This window comes from Seriola lalandi, unplaced genomic scaffold, assembly GCF_002814215.2.
Source record: "Seriola lalandi dorsalis isolate HSWRI2012SDOR001 ecotype SW California unplaced genomic scaffold, Sedor1 jcf7180002054397, whole genome shotgun sequence".
NCBI lineage: Eukaryota > Metazoa > Chordata > Actinopteri > Carangiformes > Carangidae > Seriola > Seriola lalandi.
Window position 1 is genome coordinate 218,589 of NW_019524950.1, and position 14,822 is coordinate 233,410.

Genomic DNA, 14,822 nt, shown 5'->3' on the forward strand with positions numbered 1-14,822 from the left:
TCATCTCTCTAAAACCTTAATATAATCAGTTTTTATCAAATGTGACAAAGAAAAGCAACAAATGTTCACATTTGAGAAGAAGCTGTAACCAGAGAAGTTTTAATGACTCAAGTGATTAATCTCTTATCAGAACATTTGCTGATTAATAATCAATTTTTCCGTTTGTATTTTCAGCTGCTGCTGCTCACAGACAAGCCTGTCAACCCAGCTTTTATTTTTGTAGACCTGTGACGGGAAGTTGTTTTTGCATGGCGGGCGCTTTGACAGCGCAGGTCAGTGAGGTTGAATGAGTGTTTAGTGTTAGTGGTGTTTCTGCAGGGAAGAGTTACTATGGCAGGAGTTCTGCACCTCACTCTGCTTTTGTTTCTGCATTATGGATCATTTGCGGTCGTTTCAAGCCGACCTGCTGATGACGACACGACTGCAGTGGCGTCCACTGATGCAGCTTTTACTACTTTTACTACAACTGTGAGCCTTTCTTCTGCAGGAAAAACTGCAAACACCACTGATGTTCCCACCACAGGATTCACAACCAGTTGTAATGAGAAAACAACTAAACCTCCCACAACCAGCACAACTACTGAAGGCACCGGTAAAACAGCAGAGAGAGCAGCTCCAAGAAAAGAAGCTGAAGAAGAAGGAGAAGAAGAAGGTCCTTTGGAGTTAGGTGAGTGGATATCAAAGTTATATTTTTATTATTTATCATTTGTATTCTACATTTTTTATTTGATTCAACTAATTGAAAAAAAACCTTTGTGGGCAGTTAATGACAGTTAATGATCAGTTAAACATTTAACATTCCCTTAAGGGTTTATAGTTTTCAATGTGGAATTTGCTGCATTACTCCTCATGGAAACATTTTCAGTGGTGCAGTTGTGCTAATCTGCATCAATACTATTTGTTTTTACAACTTAACTAATTGTTTGTTGGTTTCATGGGTCTCTTTGATTTTCCCATAAAGAAAAAAACAAAACATTCATTTGAAGAGAAAATGTGTTGTTTCATTTTTAAGTTAGATGTAACAAACTATCTACAAACTCAGGGGTGGTTGGGTTCTGCGAAGAAATAGTCCTCCTGAGGCTGTCAATGACCCCTCAAAAATTGCCATCATGGTCTATGTCCTGTTGATGAATTAACCACTGATGAAGCCTCTGGGTTTCTAGACAAACTACCCCTCAGGGTTCCTCAAAGCCTCGTAGATTCTAGTGTTAAAAGAGCTCTGTTGGTCTTTGCATATCTGCGGTCAGAGAGTCAGTGTCCGAGGGTTGGGGGAGGATGTTCTACATTTCAGCCATGTGTTTTCTACTGATGAAAACCAGATGCTGAAAACCAGTGTGATGCCTTAGACCAAAAAAAAAAAAAAGACCCCTCGCGCTCTTTAAAAGCAGTTGTCCATGCAGCCATTAATTCAACTGTATACTCACTGTGGCTGCAGCCAAAGGACTTAAATGTAAATAGATGCAAACACATACAGCCAAAAAAACTCCAGCACAGCAGTATTTACATGAATGCAGACTCAGATTTTAAAGTTGGTTTGTGCTGTTTGCTGTAGCTCTAAACTGAATCCTCTGGTGGTTTTAGATGGAGCAACAACTTTCCAACCAACGCTAAAGAATAGTTTCCTCCAAAAAAAAAGACACTTATCTGAAGTCAACTTGTACATGCATGTTTCCTACTGCATAAAATGGTTTGCCTTTTTATAGCAAGGAGGTCCACCAGGAGCGTTAACGTAGGGAAGAAGCCCAAAACGGCCGTGGCGAAACCCAAAGTCATCAGCAAGGAGCCAAAGGTTGTTAAGAAAACCAAAGCACAGGTCAAAAAAAGCAAAAGCCAATCAGTGGCTGGCACGGAAACAGTCCCACGTATGTATTGGGATTAGCCCTAAAGTATACAGTATGTGAATCAGACGGGGGTCAGATATTAGTAGCAAATAGTTTTTAGTGCTTTCACCACTTTGGAATAAAAGTGGGGTTTACTGCAACGGGACAATTCAAGTGTCCTCAGGGAATGTGAAGCTCGCTGAGACACTGGATTACCGGTTGAGTGCAAACTGACTCAGGAAAGCAACAGACACATTATAAAACTATTTGCTAATCTAAGTTCAGACCCGGATCTGATTCATGCTGCACCCATGCTGAGGCAGCACATACTGTATATCTAAACTTGTAGAAGACATTAATCCAATCTGAAGCGCTTCCCTCCAGCCAGTCCATCTCTCTCTCTCTCTCTCTCTCTCTCTGTCTCTTTCTAAAGCTCACTCTCTCACTCACACACACAAACTTGAACCACTAAAGTTTTTCAGTTTGGTTCGCATGTCTCAGTTTCAGCCTTCACAGAGCTGCAGTTGGTCTACCAGCTGTTTTGTCTATAAGTTCTTGCAGATGTATGTGTGTATATCTTTGTGTTTTCACGCTCTTGTGTATTCATGTATATCTGTGTGTGTGCTGCACAGGAAAACTGAGCCCGCTGTGGAAGTGTGTGTGTGTGCGTGTGTGTGTGTACATAGAGCGTCTGTATATACAGTATAATGTGTGCATGTAGAGGGAAAGGTCGAGGCAGAGATTAGCTCGTGGAGGTCGGCTGGAAATAAATGCTTCGTAAGCAACTTGTCATGTCATGTGAAATCAGAGCTGATCCTCATTAAAAATCCATTCAGGCCTGTCAGACAGAGCCGGAGTGAGATTAGCTGTCAGTGATGAGGCCAGAAAAGATGGAAAAGTAACCGCAAGTGTGAAAGTACCAACTGCTAATAACACATCTTCTACTTGGCTTCGTGAAGAGAATCAATTATTGGTGGTCATGGCTCTGTCCACGACATGGAGTGTGAAGTGTTGCAAGCAATTCACATGACGATGAGCTTTAATCAGACAAATTGGTTCAGCTCTTGATATCAAGTAGTAGCCTGAAGAGGTTTGAACTGCCAACAAATTAAAGAGATCGTCGTCTCAGCTGCAGCTTCCCTCCATGGTTTTTTTTTTTTTTTTTTAAATAATCATGACTTCTGCTTCAGTCTCATTTGTGAAACTGTCTCAACAACTTGTCAACAGTTTTTACTAATTTTGGTGGACAGTGGTTTGAGCCAATAGCAGGTGATCATTTTTTGTTATAAATTTATAAAACACTTTCTGTTCTTAATCTATTAGTGCAGCCCCCAGTTTTGTCAGTGTGTTTGGATGAGCCCAAACTAATGAAGAAAAAACAAAACAACTTGCGACACTAACTTTCTTTATTTCACAAACGCACTTAATCAACTGCTGAAAGCCGAAACACATTCATGAAATACAGAAGATTCTTCCAGCTAATCAAAAAGGAAATGGAGAGCGGTTCTGGGAAACACATTAAATAGCAGAGTTAGATAGTGAGCATAGGTTGGAGTGTGAGTCATGGTGCTTGTTCATTTAAACTTCATAGGAAAAGACACGGTTTTCAGACTAAGTCAAAGAACAATAGTGAGATGAAATAATGCTCCACTCCCCACAAAACAACATTTCTGTTTGCATTTCAGCACCACCGAGTACTTAGAGGTTTTACCCTCAAACCAACCGACAACCTGGATTCAGTTTTTCACCCAGTGGAGTTTATTTACCCACATAATCAGCTGGGCTGTTGGGCTGCTTTAATGTATTTATCTCCTGGGCATCATTGTCAGCTCCCCAAGTCTCTGTGGCTCAGACAGAAATTTGTGGTTTGGCAGGAGTCCAGTGGCCGACGGCAACAAAGAGACATCACTTTTTATAGCTGAGCAACATCTTGAGTCACAAGCAGCTCAACACAGATCCAGAAGGACTACAAGGAAAAAGGGGGGAAAGGGTGTTTAAAAGAAATGCCACCTACGTTTAAGCAGCTTCTATACCTCGGCCTGACACTTTTTCAGCAGCCAGTGAAGCTTCCTGGCAGGAAGAGGCCGTTTGAACCGAGCTGAACCCTCCGGACAATGAGAGTCTGTCTGAGGCTCTAATACAGCAGCAGAGGCTGTGGATAGGTTTAAAGAAACGTCACCAGCTACAAGAGAGCGCCGCTTTTCTCTGTTTCCTGCCCTCCTCTTCACTTCTTTTCACTTCTCTTGGCTTGATTTATAAATATATCAGAAATCTGAAAGCAAAAAACAAACAGTTTTTGATGATGGCGGTGGTGGAGAGCGCTATCAGCTGATATCAGCTGATTTTCATAATCATTAAACCATTCAGTGACTCTTTGTGACCTCTATAGAGAGATCTGCATTTATTACGTTTCCACACTCAGTTTGTTTCACTTCAGTCCGTCTGTAATTTGTCACATTGATAAAATGTGATAAATCCCTTTGATGTTATATATTCCATATGCAATATATAACATTCAACTCTTAAAGACACAAACTGACAAACCATTTCCCCCTTTTCTCTTACATACTTTTGAGAATTGATCTTGTGATGTCTTAACTCTCAGCTACTCACTCATAATGTCAAGTGTGTGTACATACTGTCTGTACAGTATTATATATGTACATATAAGTGTGTGTGTTTGTATAGTTATAGTACATGTGGTATGCAAACCTGCTCAGAGTTCACTGCAGTACAGAGCAGCAAAGTCTGTGGAAATGAAACTGGTCCCATTAACAATACACAGAGAGACACAGCTCTTCCAGGTTAATGTTGGTTCTAATTAGTTTAACTTGCTCTCTTAATTTTCCCCTCATCGGTTTTGTATGTCGAATGGCACCAAACACTTTCAGTGGCTCTTGCAGCCAGAGGAGCAACAAAAGCTGTAATCGGCAACAAAGCGCTGAACCAAAGTTGAGAAATTCATCCAGGATTGAGCAAAAATTAAAAAGTGAAAACAAGAAGCATTCAACCAAGTCTACAGAGCTTAAAGTTTTAATTCACACCACCATTGAAATGCCACAGTGCTCTCTGGAAGATGTTTTACAAAGTCTTACAACTTTCTTGTTACTAAAAACATTGTGCCGAGGATTGAATGGATTCAATCTAAAAGCTGATGCTCAGCCAATTATCAACCGTCGATCAGACTTCAGCTCCCACTTACTTTGCTCCTCTATTGTCATTGAACAATAATATTGAAATGGTGACTAAATGTCTGTCGATGGTGTCAGAATGTCCTCCACTGGGTCTGGAGTCGCTGAAGGTCAAAGACAATCAGCTGAAAGCGTCGTCCTACAAACGCAGAGGCCTCGGCCCTCACCGCGGACGCCTCAACATCCAGGTAACCACAGAGACCAACAGCAGTCCAAAACTTCATCTAGTACAGCACATGCTATCTACAGAGCAGCACTGTCACTGTGTGTTTCGTGTGTGTGTGTGTGTGTGTGTGTATTACAGTCTGGGATAGAGGACGGAGACATCTACGACGGAGCCTGGTGTGCTCAGTACAGAGACCAGAACCAGTGGCTGGAGGTCGACGCTCAGCAACAGACTCGCTTCACCGGGGTCATCCTGCAGGGTCGCAGCTCCATCTGGAGGTCAGTGCTGAGGGTCAAAGGTTTTACAGCACCAGGGAGATTGATGGGAAATGTAGTTTTGTACAGCAAAATGAATCTATGTTTTCCTCCCATTTTAAATCTTAAACACTCAAAGTGAAGGCTTCTGTTGCTGCCCTGCTCATGTGATGCAGATGTAAACGCTCCTCTACAAGCTGCTCCTGTGTATCACATGTAATATAATATTCACTATAGAACTACATGTGTCTTGCTCACACACAGTTGGAACGTGGTTCACACCTACAAGGTGCAGTTCAGTAACGACTCCCTGGTCTGGAAGCCATGTATGAACGGGACTGAAGAGGCTGTGAGTAAACATATTGTTCTTTTCCATCTTTCAAACTGAATTCTTATCTCTCTCTTCCTTTGTACATTTCACTGTTCAAGCTGCTCTGGTTTTCAAACCAGCGACCTTGACGAGGGTTTTGTTATAATGGTGGTAACAGCCAGTGGGAGAATTACAGTGTAATGATTTTCCTTCTCTCAATATCTTAGCTACTTAACTTATGCATGAAGGGATTTCTTTCAGTCAGAACGTGTTACATTTTATTTTGGTCTGGCTGGTAAATTGTTCACTTGGTTCCAGAGGCAGCTGTTGCCAGGTGTTTTCAAGCCGAATTAAAACAAGTGGCATCACTGAAGCAAAAATGTGCAGATACCAGCTTCTCAAGTGTGAACATTTACTAGTTTTCCAGTTTTTGAATCTCGGCCGTTGGTCAGACAAAAAAAAAAAAAAAAAAAAAAAAAAAAAAAGAACAATAAATTGATTATTAAAGAAATTGATCATCAGACCTGTTGATAATATTAGTGATTGCTAAGTGCAGCCTCAATATAAACTAAAACAGTAAGGTGTTAAAACCAGATTTTGACACAGGGATCCTCTACAACACCTGGGCCACATGGACTCTGGGAACTTTCCATTTGGACTATTTTCTGACGAGGTAAAAGTTGTCTGTTGTCTTCCTTACAGAGTAGTGAACTATGATGAACTAACTATAGGTTAACATTTAAACATTCTATATTTTCCTCTAAATGTATTAAGAAACAACAAACCTCTTTCTAGGAAATATACTAAGGACCAGCAACTACATATCGGCAAGTTACTGGGAAAATTTCCAGGAAAGTAGAATTAGACGAAGCATTAGTGAGAGATGGTATAAACTCTGGACCGTGACTGAACGAGTTGCTGAGTTGGTACTTGGAGCAATGTTTTTATTGAGTTTTCATTATACAGGCATTGTTGAAACTCGTGCAGCAGATGCTAAATGTCAGTTTATGGAAGAAAGTAAGAAAGGGAAAGTCATCACAGTGTAATTCTCCCACAAGCTGTTACCAGCTTTCCAACAGAGGCCTTTAAAGGAAAGTTTGGTAAACGAGGGACGTGCTGCAGTGTTGAGGGACTCCTTTAGTTTAATAATGCAACATGCTGTTTCATTATCTTCCACAGTGACAGGATTGTACGATACACGTGGTTGTTCAGGATGATAAAACAGGTTTGGAAGTGGTTCGGCTTTGGTTGGGTTTGTTTATTTCACCGGCCTTTCTGGCATGTGTGCCACAGCTTTTTTCAATTTAATTTTTCTGTTCCATTTTTCCGCCTGTCCCATCACCACACTGTAACTCTTGTGGTGCCACTTTTTATAGAAGCAAATGAGTACAAGAAAAAAAGCTTTTGTTCTGTTTTGTCAAGTATAATTCAGGTTGTCAAAAGAACAGAAAAGAAGTAATAAAATTCTCCATCTCAGACAGAAACGTTAACGAGAGAATAAAAGCTGACAAGCATGCACAAGTGGAAGTTAACATTCACGATCTGCAGTGACACACCAGTAAGCATGGAGTCCTGTTTTTGAGACTCTTAATCAAATGTATTTTCTCAGGAAGGTTGCACATGGGTAGATAGTGTACTTGGAATTTTGAAAATAAAGTTAATGCAATTTTGTTTTCGTTACATGATCCACGGTGGAAATAAAAAGAGGGATAGCTTTGTAACAAAGGTCCATAGCTATAGATTCAAACTTTATGGTCTCTTGTCTTTATTTTAAACCACTTGTCCATTAGATTAGCTCATATTTCACCACGTCTCCCTGCGTTAAAGGTATTTGAAGGGAACCAGGATACAGAGACGCCTGTCCTCGCCCTTTTCAACACTTCCACAGTGGCCCGTTACATCCGGATCAACCCGCAGACCTGGTACGAGAATGGGACCCTGGGGGACATCTGCGTGAGAGCCGAGGTGTTGGGCTGCACGGTCCCAGGTACGGGCTGCCAACCGCTGGAAACAGCTGTTATGTATTAGTATTTACACCACGTTTGGCCACTGTAACACACATCTTTCTCCTTTTTAAAGATCCAAATAATATCTACCCATGGCAGACAGAGCCGGCAGAGTCCAGAGACAAACTGGACTTCAGACACCACAACTACAAGGAGATGAGAAAGGTAGGACAGAGTATGACAATGATTTTTTTATGATGGTCAGTCATGATGATCACAACATCTTAATGGTATTAAAGAAGAAGATAATGTTCTTTTCAACTAAAATTTAACACAACCAAAAAGAAGAGGTTATATTTTTGTTTATTTTAAAGAAGCTGTGTTGTCAGATATAAATAAAACTCCAGCACCATGTTGACAAAAGTACCAGGTTTTAGTTTCTACAGTGACTCTAGAAAGCTCCCACAGTGTGTGTGTGTCTGTGTGTGTGGTCCGGTCTTAGTTTTACCAAAAAGCAAATATTATGGGAGGTTTCACTCCATCATGGCAGGGTCCTCACTGTGCTGCCACTACCTGCGGTCTGTGTGAAGACACCGTCGTGGATCTGATGGTCAGAAAACAGCCCACAGAAACAAACACACCAATCCACAGTCCACATGTGGAAAGACATTCAGCATTTTGACACAGACTAGACAGATCAGTGAGTGTGATTTTACACATCACACTCAACAAACATATAAATCAATCAACTGAACTCTATAAAGTGTCCATGACAATCTCAACCTCTCCTCAGATTTATTATACAGACAGACAGACAGACAGACAGACAGACAGACAGACAGACAGACAGACAGACAGACAGACAGGGAGACTGTGGTTCACACATCTCTTTTCTCCAGCTTTTCTCTGCAGCTCTAGCAAAAACAGGACATTTTGTGTTGGTCTCTGAGCCTCTCTTCTGATTGGCTGACTGTTTCTTTTAATGACACAAGGCAAGGCTTGGTAAAACTCACCGGTAAATGCAAATGATGATGGTCAATCAGTGCTGAAACTAGCTGGACAAACGGTCAAATTCAGACTAAAATGCTCCAGTATTACAGAAAAAACAGACTTTAGCCACTGGTCTCTAATGTTATTTAGCATTAAACGCGTTATTGAGCATTTTGATACTTGACAGTATCTGTATAGCACCTAGACCTGCTTTATAATCAAAAATTTACTTTTTTTCCTCCCAGCTGATGAAGTCGGTGAATGAGGCGTGTCCTGACATCACCCGCATCTACAGCATCGGAAAGAGCTACACGGGTCTGAAGCTCTACGTCATGGAGATCTCTGACAACCCTGGAAAACACGAGCTGGGTGAGACTGATGTGAAAGTAAACACTCAAAATATACCACATCTGGTTTAAAAAGAAAAATCTATTTTCTCTGTCTCATCATGGATTATCTCTAAGACAAAAAGTTAAAGATCTAACTGATAAAGTTTCACAATTTAAAACAAAGTTAAAAAAAAAAGTTAAAAATTGTCGCTGACCTTTCACTGGTGCCATTCACTCTGTTCATAGGTCAAAGTTTATGAATTAGAAAAGCTGGTGAGATTATTTCTGCCTTTAGAGCAGCTCAACCTTAAAGAAGTTCTTCCTTCACTACAACTGCAGTCGTCCACATGCTGCACTGCTGCCACGCTGCTTCTCCTCCACTGAGAGAAATCATTTCACCTGACGAGGGCCAGATCCTGCTTTGCATTCACAGAGTGATCAGAGGGGTCAGGGGGTCAGGGGGGCAGGTGGGGGGGGGGCATCTACAGTGGCTGCCCCTGTATCCCAAAAACTAAACCAGACAGTCCAGCACTGTGTGAAACGTAAACGTGCTCTTCGTTTGCTCTGAGGTGTACAAATGTTTTCTTTGGCCTCCTCAGCTCAGCCCACATGGCAGCAGAGGGGAGAGGTTTTCCCGCCAAAATATATGGCAGTGAAGGCAGCACGGGGGAGCAGAAGAGTGGGAGATCATGTCTGTCCATTCATTCTTTAAAATTTTGGTAGGTTGGTTGGTGGGTGGGTGGGTTGAAAGGTAGGTGGTAGATATGGACCTTGACCTCGACCTTTGACCACCCAATTCTAATCAGTTCATCCTTGAGTCCAGATGTGATGAAATACAAAAATCACCATAGCCGGCTTTGTTAGGACTTCCTGTCGTATATCAACAAATAACTGGCAGCTTTTACAAAGGAGGGTTCAGTTTTTCCCTCCGCTCGGTTCAGTCTATGACCTGATTCTTTGTCTTTCTTTCCAAAGAAAAGTGTGGGTTCGGTCTGGTCGATCTCATGTTCCACTGACTGAGCTCTGAGTCTTCTCATGTTATCTTCCATGTCAGTGGTTACAGTAGGAACACGCAAACTGGATTCTCCCTCCGCCCCTTCATCTTCCACACATTATGTAACAACTGTCTATGTAGCTTCTTGTAGAAAGTTTGTCTCCAAGTTTGTTCTTATGCTGCTGTCTCAGCTGGGCCACTGGAGAGGTTCAGGCTTATTTGACTTTCTGATTGGTTAAATAAAGAAAATTCCACTTTTTGTTTCTTGGGATAATTTCCTTATAATCTTCCATCAACAAACAGCATCAGTTCGATCACATCCCTCATAATCTTACGAGATCGAGATTCATTTTAATGAACTGACCCAGTCCCAGTGTTAGTCTGCGATGACTCCAGACTGTGTTTCCATCATTCATTTCTGGCCACTGCAAAACCACTAAACATGCTCTTACCGAAGCCCACAAGTATTTAAAGGTTACAGTTTTCCCACAAAATCTAAAAGACAGACCATAAACAACTGACCAAAACTAAAGCACATTCTTTCATTTAGTTTTGATACACGATGACAAAGGATCAGAACCCTGATGAAGAGTTTCCAGCTCCAGTTATTGAAGTAAAACTTATCTATATTAGGATCCCATCCTGATAATCAGACTAAATTAACATTTTGTTTCCACTTCATTTATTTGAATTGCTCAAACATGGGCAGTGATTCCAGGCCCTGGAGCCAGGCTTAGAAGCTCCTTTAATATTGGAAAGGCCTTCAAACCATTTTCCAAACTCAAAACTTCAAAATAAACATGAATCGCTCACACCTCATGAATTCAGGCATGCTGATTGTTGTATACAAACCCGGATCGGCCACCTCTCAGAGCCACAGTGTCAGAAACTCATCTGTGCTCATAAACAGTTTTGTGGAGGACGTGTGAGATTTCAGAGCCACTTGTAAGTGTAATGTATGTGGCGGAAACAGGAAACGGATCCTTTCATGGCGCTCAGTGAAAGAGGTTGATCTGTGCAAACACAGATACTGTAGGTGAATTAAGTTTCGAGGAAGGGCTCCTCATCCTTGCGGCATATGATGATATCTGGACAGTTTAAGACACAGAACATGAGCAACAACAAAAGTAAAAGCATTCAAATGTCAGATCATACAGCATTTTAGAACCTGCCCCTTTGTTGTGGCTCCCCCTGCAGGAGAACCAGAGTTCAGATACGTCGCAGGGATGCATGGGAACGAGGTGCTGGGCCGGGAGCTTCTGCTCAACCTGATGGAGTACATGTGCCAAGAATACAAACGGGGCGACCAGCGCATCGTCCGTCTGATCAAAGAGACTCGCATCCACCTTCTGCCCTCCATGAACCCTGATGGCTACGAGATGGCCTTTAAAAAGGTGCACGGAGATACCTTTAGTCAAAGATTGTGTTTGGTAGATGATGATTAGACACCTCTTTACATTTTTAATCCACAGGGCTCAGAGCTGGCGGGTTGGGCCCTGGGTCGTTACAGCTACGAGGGCATAGACATGAACCACAACTTTGCTGACCTTAACTCAGGGATGTGGACGGCCATCGAGCTGGAGACGGACCAATCCAAACTCATCAACCACTACTTCCCCATCCCCGAGCAGTACACCTCTGAAGACGCCTTTGTAAGTTTAAAGACGCACATGACACTTTGAAAAGAAGTAAAATATTAAGATATTAATGTTTGTTACTCTTTTAGTTTGACATTACATCTTACTGCAACATGGAGCAACAGGCATGGTCAAGAAATTGGTCTTAAATGATTGATTTCAGTACTTGTGCTGTAGAAATGAATGCATCAATCATCTCATTATCAATAAAATCCTACAGTAAATAAAAAATGAACATGTGATTCATGATAAAAACAAAACAAAATAGCAAAAAATACCATTCAGTGTAGTTTATACTGAAGGGAATTAATTCTCAACTCTTTAATACAGCTCATTAGTTTGGAGCACATTTCTTACTGTGTTGTCTCTGAATGACCATTGGAAAAAAAATCGTTTTATCTTTCTTGAATTGAAACTGTAAAGTTCAATAGCAGATACTCATTTATCTAACTACATGGATATAAAACCCTCAAACATGTTTTAGATTTTCAGAAACACCAGTTAAAGACACCTTCTATGGCAAAATCCCTTGTCTGGCTAATTTAAAATAAGTAGGACTTTGGATCTTAGTTGCTATGGTGTTAGTGAAATGTCTGTATAAAAATCTGTTTAAACCCAGTTTATCCTCTGTGACTAAATCTCCACCTCCAACATCAGGTGGCATCAGAGACCCGAGCTGTCATCAACTGGATGCAGAACATCCCATTTGTTCTCAGTGCCAACCTCCACGGTGGAGAGCTGGTGGTCACCTACCCATACGACATGACCCGGGACTGGGCACCTCGCGAGCACACGCCAACCGCTGATGAAAGTTTCTTCCGTTGGTTGGCCACAGTTTACGCCAGCACCAATCAGGTTACTCCTCCTCCTCCTCCTCCTCCTCCTCCTGGCACGTATCGCTCTCAGTTTGAAAAAACATCTCCTTTACCAAGTTGTTGTTTCTCACATTAACAGGTGATGTCCAACCCAGACCGGCGGCCCTGCCACAACAAGGACTTCCTCAGATATAACAACATCATCAATGGAGCCGACTGGCACAACGTACCAGGAAGTAAGAATGTGTGTGTTTCCTAAAGTTAGTTTAATCCAGTGTGATTCAGCTGAACTCCATAAAGCTTTTAGAGTATTACATCATTTTTATATTTGTGTATATTGTCAAGTTTATTTTGCTGTGTGACAGAGCCCTCTAACCTCATCTCTTTATTAACCTCATCAAGAACAGATGTGGTAAGAATGAAACCCTCCGACTGCAGCAGATTTAATTTAATTTCTCATGTATTTTGTCTACCTTGCAAGGTATGAATGACTTCAGCTACCTCCACACCAACTGCTTCGAGGTGACGGTGGAGTTGTCCTGTGATAAATTTCCTCATGTCAGCGAACTTCCCATCGAGTGGAACAATAACAGAGAGTCTCTGCTGGTTTACATGGAGCAGGTCCGGCTCCTTTTTTATCATCTTTCTTCACTTAATCTTTTTTTTTTTTCTGTGAGCAAAACAGCTGAAGTTTAAATCTCTCTCATTTATTGCTTCTTACCGTGTGTTGCTGTTTCATATCGACAGCCCCAATAAAAATTATCTCATTTTCCTTTCTTTGATTTTTTTTTTTAGGTTCACCGTGGAATTAAAGGTGTGGTTCGGGACAAAGACACAGAGGCTGGTATAGCTGATGCCATAATAAAAGTCGATGTCATTGATCATCATATCAGATCAGGTAAAGTTTTACATCTCACATCAGATATTAAATTAAGTTTCCTGCTTTCCATGCTCTGTACATAACTAGTGCTTTATTTTGCTCATCTTAAATAAACTCATAATAGAAGCACTTTACTTTTTATTTGGTCACTCTCCAGCCATTCTGTCATTACTATTTTTTTAAGTGTATCGTTGTAATAATTGGAATTGAGAGCTTCTGCAGTAAGGCCTCTGGATTTTTGGGATGATAAACTTTGCACTGAAGGGCAGAAATATACTGTAATATTCCACCATGACAGTATTTTATTAAATGCATTTATCCACATATCCTGAGTGTTACTCCATCTCCTGCTGTGTCTTACTCTGCAGTTGCTGACGGCGACTACTGGCGCCTGCTGAACCCCGGTGAGTACAAAGTGACGGCCAGCGCACAGGGATACTTCCCTTCCACCCGCACCTGCCAGGTCATGTACGACCACTACCCCACGATCTGCGACTTCCGCCTCACCAAGATGCCCAAACAGAGGCTAAAGGAGATTTTAGCAAAGGGCGGGAAACTCCCCAAGGACCTGCAGCTCAGGCTGCGCCAGCTACGTCTACGTAAGCTCCGCGTCACCACCAAGGCTATCAACCAGAGGCGTGCTGCTGCCGCCGCCAAACGGGTTAGGAGGATGTAAAGATGAGGATGACGGGAACAAAGCAGGCCTTGTTCATTTTCACTATGACACAATGTCTTCACTGGAGTCATGTCACTATTCCTTTGTTTGAATGCTGTTATTTATCCACGACAACTGTACAAATACACACCTGATATATAAAGAATTTAATCCTCTGCTGTGGAGCAGCAGAACAATTCACTACTTAAAGACTTGTTTATGGCTGCTGTTGATGCTGTTAAAAGTCACAGCAAACTCCAGAACTGCTGAAATGTTTGGTTTGGACTTCAAAGTATAAATATGTTTTGATGGCGTGGCAAGAAAACATCAGGGACTACGTTGGGACAAGACCTTTCCTCACGAGAAGGTGAGGCAGATAAGCTGCCAGTAAACACAAGGAGAGACTGTACTGTACAGAAAGTCAGGCGTTCAGTCCTCACAAAAAAACAAAAATCTTAACCCTACCTTGACTTCAGACTCTCTACCCGGAGGAGGACGCACAGTTGCAGATGAGCAAGAGCGATGGAGGCGCCGAGGACATCGGCTCCATTCAAACATTCTGTCTTTTCACTTGTTATATTTTCTTTTAGTTTCCGTCATTTTCTGAGTTTTTGTCAAACTGTAACTTTGTATCCACCTCCTCGTCTTTAACAGGTGGTTGAACTGATAGAAGTTCAAGATGAAACGGCACGACTCCTTCAAAATAAAAGCGTCATGTTCACAAATCTAATAAGATTATAAGATCTTTACGAAAACAGCACTGAAACTGGAAAGAAATGAGCATAAGTACATGATTAAGTGCAAGTTTGAGGCGTGAAAGAAAGACACTAACTTT

General features: G+C 41.6%; 1 protein-coding gene across 2 annotated transcripts; it reads left to right on the forward strand.

The window, feature by feature from the left end:
- Positions 1–293: 293 nt before the first annotated feature.
- On the forward strand, positions 294–14,720 carry LOC111657389 (putative carboxypeptidase X1). 2 transcript variants are annotated; one of them, XM_023409545.2, is made up of 15 exons: positions 294–667; positions 1,704–1,862; positions 5,090–5,199; positions 5,316–5,455; positions 5,696–5,780; positions 7,569–7,728; positions 7,821–7,912; positions 8,923–9,046; positions 11,198–11,394; positions 11,473–11,652; positions 12,295–12,492; positions 12,592–12,688; positions 12,934–13,073; positions 13,248–13,350; positions 13,701–14,720. In XM_023409545.2, the coding sequence occupies exons 1-15, from the start codon at positions 331–333 to the stop codon at positions 14,006–14,008; spliced, it is 2,430 nt and encodes an 809-aa protein (XP_023265313.2). In that variant the 5' UTR covers positions 294–330; the 3' UTR covers positions 14,009–14,720. The 2 variants fall into 2 exon arrangements, with proteins under 2 accessions (XP_023265313.2, XP_087031050.1); XM_087174924.1 differs by lacking the exon at positions 1,704–1,862.
- The last annotated feature ends 102 nt before the right edge of the window (positions 14,721–14,822 follow it).